This window comes from Theobroma cacao, chromosome 10 (assembly GCF_000208745.1).
Source record: "Theobroma cacao cultivar B97-61/B2 chromosome 10, Criollo_cocoa_genome_V2, whole genome shotgun sequence".
NCBI classification, from domain to species: domain Eukaryota; kingdom Viridiplantae; phylum Streptophyta; class Magnoliopsida; order Malvales; family Malvaceae; genus Theobroma; species Theobroma cacao.
In genome coordinates, this window is record NC_030859.1 from 8,548,842 (window position 1) to 8,558,136 (window position 9,295).

At 32.0% G+C, this 9,295-nt stretch overlaps 1 protein-coding gene across 1 annotated transcript; it reads left to right on the plus strand.

Annotated features, from left to right (window-relative positions):
• On the plus strand, positions 1,664–3,534 carry LOC18586676 (copper transport protein ATX1). The gene is made up of 3 exons (XM_018129694.1): positions 1,664–1,842; positions 2,690–2,765; positions 3,197–3,534. Exons 1-3 carry the CDS (start codon positions 1,834–1,836, stop codon positions 3,370–3,372), a joined length of 261 nt encoding a protein of 86 aa, XP_017985183.1. The 5' UTR covers positions 1,664–1,833; the 3' UTR covers positions 3,373–3,534.

Below are 9,295 nucleotides of genomic sequence, written 5' to 3' on the forward strand. Positions count from 1 at the left end.
ATTTTAATTAATACTAATTAGTCAACTGTTACTCATAAATACTTATTTGATTCAAAATAAAAAATACAAGTATTTGATTTGTTTTTTAATTGAGAGAAGGGAAATTCGAACTTTACTGTTTAGACAAAAGATCATGCGCCAATCAATGTTCGAATACAAGTGTTTGATTGAATACAATAAAAAAATAAAATTTTATTTAAATTTTATTGAATAATTAAAAGATTTTTGTAAATATTATGTCTTTAAAAAAAACATAAAAAATCAACCTAAAAAGTAAAAACTAATTGATAATTGTGACAGCCATAACTCTAGTACAAGACAAAGCATCTTAGTTGGCCAGTGATTTACACAACCAGAAAGTTAATTAAAGGTCCTATATATGGGAATTATTTTATCAATTGCTTCATGAAAAGATTAACTTTTTTTAAGCCATGCATGCAACTTATTCTAACCCACACAAAGTGGCAATAGCCCATTGTCCACCAAATCAATAGAGTGCTTTGGGTAGACTGATTAACTAAGGAGACTGAATGGCCAATTGTTTCTCACCCCTTTTACCAAATAAAGAGAAATAGAAAAAGATTCCAAAATTTTGAAGAACAGAAAATCTGAAATGAATTTGTTGAAATTTGAATAAGTCTGGCCACCCTCATGTAATCTATTAATCTTAACTATTATTTAAATAATAGGCCATATTGACCATCAATGGTATCGGATTCTCTTCTAGATAATATTGTTTACCGTCTCCGTGTTTATCATATTTATCTTTCATTTATTTTTTTATCAAATAATCTCAACTTAATTAATTATTATTTTTTCAAATGTCATATAGAATTAAAATTTCAATAAATATGTTTTGAAAATTTAAAAATAAAAACTTTCAAAATTTGTTATCTTATGAATTAAAAAATTATCAAAATTGAGTTTATTTGATAAAAGAATCAATAAATAACATATAAATTAAGAGGAAAAGAGTCCAATTTATAGATAATATATATAAAATTTGCTAGTAAAAGATTGATCCGTTTGATATTTGTGGAATAAAAGCATATTACTTGAAAAGAAAAAGAAAGGAGAAGCGCTATCATCTTAATGTTGATAATATACATTTTGTCTGGTTTCTTTATCTTTATTTCATTTTTATAAATAATAAAAAAAGAAAATTTAACTTTCTTGAATTTAATAATGAAATTTTAATTTTTTTAAAAATTTGATATCATAAACTTTTTAATAATAAATCAACAATAGTAAACATTAAAATATGAAAAAAAAACATAAGAATACTAATACTCAAAAATAAAAAAAATATAATTTATACTTATATATTAAAATTGTCTCCAAAAGAGGTCAATTGTGTGGCATCTAACAGTTTCAATTTATTGACACATGACACATAATTGGAAGGGTGCTAGCTTTGAGCTATTTTCCCAATATTATGAGAAGATGGATTATGTTTTTCGGATTTTTACTTTCAAATTCTCAAGAGATATTTGTTTAGTATTTTGGGTGTTTGTGAAAATAGTATATTATTTTGGGATGTTAAAAGAAGAAAATAATTAGTTAACTACATTTAATAATTTTTTATATCTCAGGACAACACAAACAGTTTATAAAAAATTATATAGAAAATAATAAATGAAAGGAACAAGAATAAAAATGCAAAAACCCGTGGCTTGGACGTTACGTTGAAGATGAAGATGGTCCAGGCCACCACCGCCCACGAGTGATTCTTCTTCTATAAATTCGACCCTTGAGACCTTGACTGCTTCACACCCAACGCCCACCAAATCTTCTCATTCATCTACCTCTGCTTTGATTCCCAAAGCTAAAGCCATGTCTCAGGTTGGTTTTTCTTATTCCAATTCCTGTTCCCATTCTCCACCAATTATATTTTCTTTTCTTTTCTTTTGGCTGAATCTTTTCAATCTTCTGTTTTGTTATTTATATATGTTTGAAGATTTTATATGGGTTAATTTTACTCTTATGTTCTGTATCTGGGTCGTTCTTTATCTGATTTTACGATTGAAAATTTTGAGATCGTGTTTGTTGTTATCCTTTTGACTTTGCGAGGATTCGATTGCAAGTTTCTATCTTTATATGAAATTTTGGTTGGTTTGTTTATATTGGTTTCAACAGAAGAAGGAAAAGAATTTGACCGATTTGGGTGTTGAAAATTGAAATTCTACACATTATCTTGGATAAAAACATTGACATATTTAGATCCCTTTGCACTTTTAGGCTGAAAACGAGCGAAAGCTATTGGGTTTAAAAGACTTTTGATTTTTCATATATAGTTGAAAATTTCAGGGCAGTTCATAATTTGGCCTGATAATTGGTCCATGTTCAGAATTCTCTGGAATGGTGGGGATTATAGATTATCTGTTAGCTTTTTTCCTTGAATTCGGGATTTGTTTCTGTTTTTGGTTGAGTTGACCTTATATTGATGTGTAAGTGATGCCTTTCAGACTGAGCTGGGTTTTATGCTTTAATGAAGAGATACAAATTCTGACTGTCTTCATATACAACCAAGTTTCCATGAATGGTTTTGGTTATCTATATCAAATATTTTGAATGCATTCGATGCTTTGTTTTCTCCTAGTTTGATTGTAGTTCATGGAGGTTGAACACAGGTTTGTTGGTTTTTCTACAATAATGTTATCAACAGCTTATTCATTTTATTTGGTTGCAGACTGTTTTTCTCAAGGTTGGTATGTCATGCGAGGGCTGCGTTGGAGCCGTGAAGAGAGTTCTGGGAAAAATGGAAGGTGTGCCTTGCCATTTCTCTCTGTTCTTTTCTCATGATCACCTTTGTTGCTCAAAATCATCTAAAACTAAGTTTTATAACTGCTTGTGCCTTGGTCTCCTTCTAGTGTCTGTTAGAATTACTTCCTAGAGAAGCAGATTACAGCCCCGCCNCTCTTCTTTTTTGTGAATACTGATTTATGATGGCAGAGGTCTGCTGTGAAAATAATTTTCCATTCATCATCTTTCTTTCCTTAAGAATAATAATGCTAGATATTTCCCCCTTGTTTCTTTGCTAATTTGGTAAGGATTAGCTTCGTTTTACAGTCAGGTAGCCCAATCTATGTTCTTACATTTCACCAGGAGGCATGCCAGCATCCATATTCCATTGCTGATATTTTTTCTGGTTTAGTTTGATAGCTAACATCTATATTTTTTCATAAAACACTATCAGGTGTGGAATCATATGAAGTAGATTTGAAGGAGCAGAAAGTGACTGTGAAGGGCAATGTCCAGCCTGATGCAGTTCTGCAGACTGTTTCAAAGACTGGAAAGAAGACTACCTTCTGGGAAACAGAAGCTCCAGCAGAACCCGAGGCAAAGCCTGCGGAAGCTGTTGCCACAGCTTAATTTCTCCCAGTTTGCTTAATCTATTCATGTGCTATAGCGTGTTAAACTCACTACAATATCATATGGATTGTAGGATATATACTTCCCTGCAATAAGCTCTTGGTTGCTTGTCATTTAACGTTCTGTGTTAGTACTGTAATGGAAGATGATTTTCTTGTGATATGTCCCTACTGTCAACCCAGATATCTTCTTATTTTTCTCTTTAATAAATACAAAGGTCTTATTGGGGGTGAAACAGACGTGGATATTAAAAAACAATATTTTTTAACAGAAACGCGGATACAAAGTGGCTAATGACTAGAGAAGCATGTGGCTGGTGGATATATACAAGAACTTTTTGACTAGTAGGTAATGTGGCAGAAACAACACTACAAGCCAAGAAACTGCCGAAACAAAAACCTTGTAATTACTGTTTAACTGGTTGTGGTTTTAAGGGTGAGAATATGAATAGAAAATAGTTTTAGGGTAAATTAGGTTTCGGACTTTCGGTATTACGTTATATTTATTTTAGATTAAATAAGTATTTATAATTAACAGTTAACTAATTATCATTAATCAAAATTTTTTTGTTATTTTATATCACATATTGTTAGTGTGACATATTGATATGTCATAGAGGATTGTGATATGACATGATAATGTGACAGAATGATATTATCTTATGGCATTTTTCACCTTTCACATTAGTGTTACGTGAACATAAAATTATAAATAGCGTTTTAACTAATAATAGTTAGTCAATTGTTAATCAAAAAGACTTAATTGATCTAAAATAAAACTTATTTAATTTTTTTAAAATAATTTAAGATTTTTTTTAAAATATTATACCTTTAAAAATTGAATTTCAAAATGAATAAAAAAATTTAAAAATTACATGTGCCAAAGAAAATTGTCCACTTGATCAGAAATACTAGGATGCTTTCCAAAAACTGTATGCTTTGCAACCATACATAGTTGCAATCCTTTTGGCGATTAATATTACATACCCAGGTTTTGCTTATTATACATGCTTATGGCTTTCAATCCTTTTGGTGATTCACCAAAATGCTTAAACAGAATTTTGAACATGAATGGAAAGTGTGTTGTCTCCAACATACTATGATTAATACTGAAATTGGTCCCACATCCAAATGGCATTTTTCAATGAAAACTAGCTTGTTTTGAAATTTTCATACTGCTGATCATATATGTTCCCTCTTTGTTTAAGAGATACAATCTCTTTTTCTTTCTCCAATTTATGTTATCAGGTTCATAATTTTCAAGCACCACACCATGATCGATGCCTTTTCCTTGAGAGGACAACAATTATATCAACCTCCTCTTGATGTTTTGGTTTGAGTGCAGACCGTTGTCCTAAAGGTTCGCATGTAATGTGAAGGCTGTGCTGGAGTTGTGAAGAGAGCCTTAGAGACGATGGAAGGTATAGCATAGCCCTTCCTTTCCTATTAATTTGTTTCAAAAGACCATGGCTTGATTTATCAGTGGCACTGTGGCAGAGGTTTGATGCGAAAGCAATTTTGTCATTCTATTGTAATTGGACACCTTCCTCCCTTGTTAAAAGTGAAGAGTTAGCAGGTGTTGTTGTTCTTACTTTAATTAACAAATGGCAGTCCTGATTTATTTTCTAAATTTTTTACTGGTTGATAATTGTCTTTCGGTGTGGAATCAGTTGATGTAGATTTGAAGGGGCAGAAAGTCACCGTGAAAGGGAACGTGCAGCCTGATGCAGTTTTGCAGACTGCAAGACAGGGAAGAAGGCTACCTTCTTTCAAAATGATATTTTTAGTCCTTTTAAAGTTAAGTAACCCGTTTATTTGTTTTTGTAAATTAAGGGGCGTAAGTAAAAGTTTCTTCTATTGAGCAAAAACAACCTTTGTTTCATTCTCCCAAATTAAACCTAAATAATATCTATATCATTTACATTATATGCAAGCCACTCTTGCGAGGAACAAAAATTATTTACCTCGAAAATATATCTCGTCTCTTTGCCTCTGTTGTCGGATTTATTACGTAAGTGCACATATTGTTAACAAATAATATAATAAAAAGTAAAGTTTGTTCCCACTAAGAATTGTCCAATTTTTTTTGCTAAGTACTAAAATAAACACAACTTAATCTTAACTGAATTTAAAGTTGCTGAAAATTAAAGAAACTAAAACTGAAAACAAAGCTAACAATTTATTTAAAATCAATAAATCAAAAAGTCTAGAATCACAATATCCTCTCAATGTTTCATTTGAATCTCTTCTACTCTCTTTTTACTTACTAGATAAGCTTGAGTTGTTAACCTAGAGTTATAATATATTTATAAGTCTCCTTCGATGTTCTTATAAAATTATCTTTCTTAACCAACTTATTATATTTCTATACAAATTGAAATTAAGAAAGACTCATTAAGTTTGGACTCTAATTATGGCTATATATGACATGCATGTGTATTGTTACCCTACACGTGAATCAAATCAAGCATCTCATGCAATTGATATTGAACATATGCTATTTCATCCATAACTTACTCTAAGCTCTTTTTTCCAGTTCTGTTTAGGTTTTCAAATCAATTTAATTGGTGATCAAACAATCATATTGTCAAGCCCTACTCTATTATATACTTGTCATGTCATTCATGTGCTTGATAGAATGTTTGCATAAGTGAATGTATTGGAAAATCGTTAAAAGTCGGTATTGTACCTAGTGGTACAATTAAGTTGATTAAAGCCTCGAATTAGTCCAAATAGAGATTTTAAGATGCATTTGAGAGATATTGAACCTTAAAATGTCTTAATATGATGATTCAGAATTCGAGGATTGATTTGGAGTTAATTCGAGAATTTTCATAACGTTGGGGTTTAGTGGTGTTATAAGGGATAGGGCGATTTTTCTCTATGCCATTATGACAGGGAAATCCTAAACATATTGGCTTACACGGGAGCATCTTTGATGCCACAAAATACCACCACACCTTCGACATTTGCTTCATGACATTGTACTTGAAAGATACTAGTTCATCCATTGATATTTTCCATTGAGCACCCTCTTCATAAAGTACCGTAATAATTTCGCTCCAATTTTGATGCTCTGCTAGATATTGTCGATAGCCATCATTCTCAATATTGGGAATTTCATAGAAAGCATTGATGGCTTGGTTGTGGAAAGACACTTGTTTACCTCGCACATAAAGCAACACCATTAATATGTTTAGGAACATTAGCATAAAATTTCCTTACCACTATGATAACGGCCGTTTCCGGTAAAGCATAGAATCTTTGCCAATGTTTTTCTTCAATTCGTGCTTGAATTCTAAGGTGTCAAACTAAAGCAACATCAAGACCTCTGTCCTGAATCAAAACCTTTGTTTAGGAAGGAACTAGTGTGTTTGTCAATGACATCTACAGACACAACTTTTGTTCTATTGAAGGAACTATTTGCACTAGCCCTTAATCTCTTTGGTTGAATTTCCTGCAATATACTCACCCAAAACCAAAGCAAAGCAATCACAACAAAGCCCAAATAACAATTTCCAAAAATTCCCCAATACCCAATTATCTCTCTACAATTTTCACCAAATCACAAGTAGGAATAACTTAACTTCTCAATGTATGACTAAGTTTCAACAATTAATAATATTTAAACAAGAAGTTAATTTAATTACCCGCTAATCAAATCCACAATTAAATTTAGATTCTAACTATCCAACTCAAAATTTTCAATAATTTCTAGAAACCCACTATTTTCTAAACATAAATATCTCAAAAATAAAAAATTTCATCAACAACTATCAGCAAAACAAGATATCAAGATGCAGCCCAATTGTTTGTTGAAGGATTTGATAAAGTTTGAATAGGTTTTGATGGGTTTTGAAGGCAAGAAATTAAGAGAGTTTAAGTAGGTATGGAGATTTTAGAGGGAGAAGGTGTTTTCATGGAGTTGGAAGACTAGAGAGAGTTTAATTGGTTTTTGGTGGCTAGTGGGGGAGAAAATTAGGTTTAAATAAGGAGGGAAGAAGGCTAAAAATCTTGGTGTTATGTATTAGGAAGATCGAGCACGAGATAGATCCAAAAGAGAATGAGACAAGGCTGCTAATGAGACAAGGCAAAATGAAGTTACAACCTAATTGGAAGATCTTTCTCGTGACTTAGCTGCAAATCGATTAGAAGGCAGAGGAACAGGAAATGGGAATAAAAACTGTGGTCGTAGAAAGCAAAAGGCAAGAATTGGAAAACTTGGATGAAGGAAACTTTGTGCCAAAGTACTCTAAATCTCAACTTTCCCCATTATGATGGCTTTTATGACCCCTAAGGATGGTTGAGTCGCTACTAAAATTTCTTTCGTCACTAGAGAATATTAGAAGGGGAAAAGGTGGGGGTTAGTGTCCTTCCACTTGGAAGAAGACGCTCAACTGTGGTTTTTTAAGTTGGAGAAGGACTGACCACAATTGTCTTGGGAAGATTATAAAGCCAACTACAACCTGTATTTTGGGTCCCTAATCAGAAGCAACAAACTAGGAGAGTTGTTTAAGCTTCGTCAAATAAGCATAATGGAGGATTACTAATGGCACTTTGAATAACTTGCAGCATGTGCCAACACTCTTACCCAAGAATAGGAAGTTGAAATTTTCATCAGTGAATTGAAAGAGGCAATAACAATAGAGGTTAAGCTGTAACAACCTCAAGATTTATCCAGCGCTATGAGCTTAGCCTGGTTGTATGAACGCCAAGGGAATAGACATCGGGAAGAATCAAATGGCTCGTGAAGGAGCAAAACAAATGGTGCTTGTTGTTAATTTTCTTCAAGCAAGTGCATGTATCGCAACAAGTAATATAAAAGTAAATAGAGTGTCGAATTCCACAGGGAATTGCTCCAACTAAAGCTAAGTACTAAAATTTTGGCAAACTAATCTTATCCAAGTAATGAAAATTAAAAGATTATTTAAAAGCTAAATTAAACTAACAAATTAAAACTAACAATTGAAGGCAAAAATTATTATAAAAACACTTAATTAAAAGCTTAGGATTATGATATCCCTCAACACTTCATTTGAATCCTCTGTCTTTCTCAAAACTTACGTTAACAGATTGAGTTGCTAACCTAGAGTCCCAAGCTATTTACAAGTATCTGTTAAGGTGCTCATAAAAATATCTATACAAGTATCTATCAAGGTGCTCATAAAAATATCTATCTTAATTAATTTACTATATGTCTATATAAACTAAACTAAAGACAAATTCATTAAGTTTGGGCTCTAATCTTGGCTATAAGCGACACATAGTTATATGTCTATCTTATATGCAAATCAAATCATCTAATCAACTAAGTGATTTTGAACACATGTTATTCTGTTCATATCCTAATCTAAACTCCCTTCATCAAGTTATATTTAGATATCCAAATTAATATAATTGGTGATCAAGCAATTAGAAGCATTAAACACAGAATTGGATTAAACAACTCATATTCCATTGAAAATAAGCAAAAGAGAAATTAAAAATCCAAATTACATGTTGAGTTCCATCATAATCTTAGAAAAAGTAAATTAGTTCATAATATTAACTAAATACATCATCCAAAGAAGATTAACTTTTGATCCAAGTCAAAGAAAATAAAAGATATACAAAAGTAGAGAGAAAAATTATATTTTGAAGCTTTGTTGATCTTAATTCTCCCTCGAATACTCTAACTTTGTTTTTGGCCTCTTTTTCTCCAAAATAATTACTTGTTATCTCTTCTTGAAAACCTCTAAAAAGGGTCCCTTAAATAGTCCTCGAAAGTCCTAGTTTTGAAAATCCCATCAAAGAAGATTTTTGGTAACTCGTCTAACACCGAGGCGTTGCCTTGGAGTCGTGGCGCCATGGCCTCAGGTGCTTGTATGGTGCACCAACTTTAGCCAGGGCAACAGCCTCCCTTTACCAGTACCACTGTGCTGGGC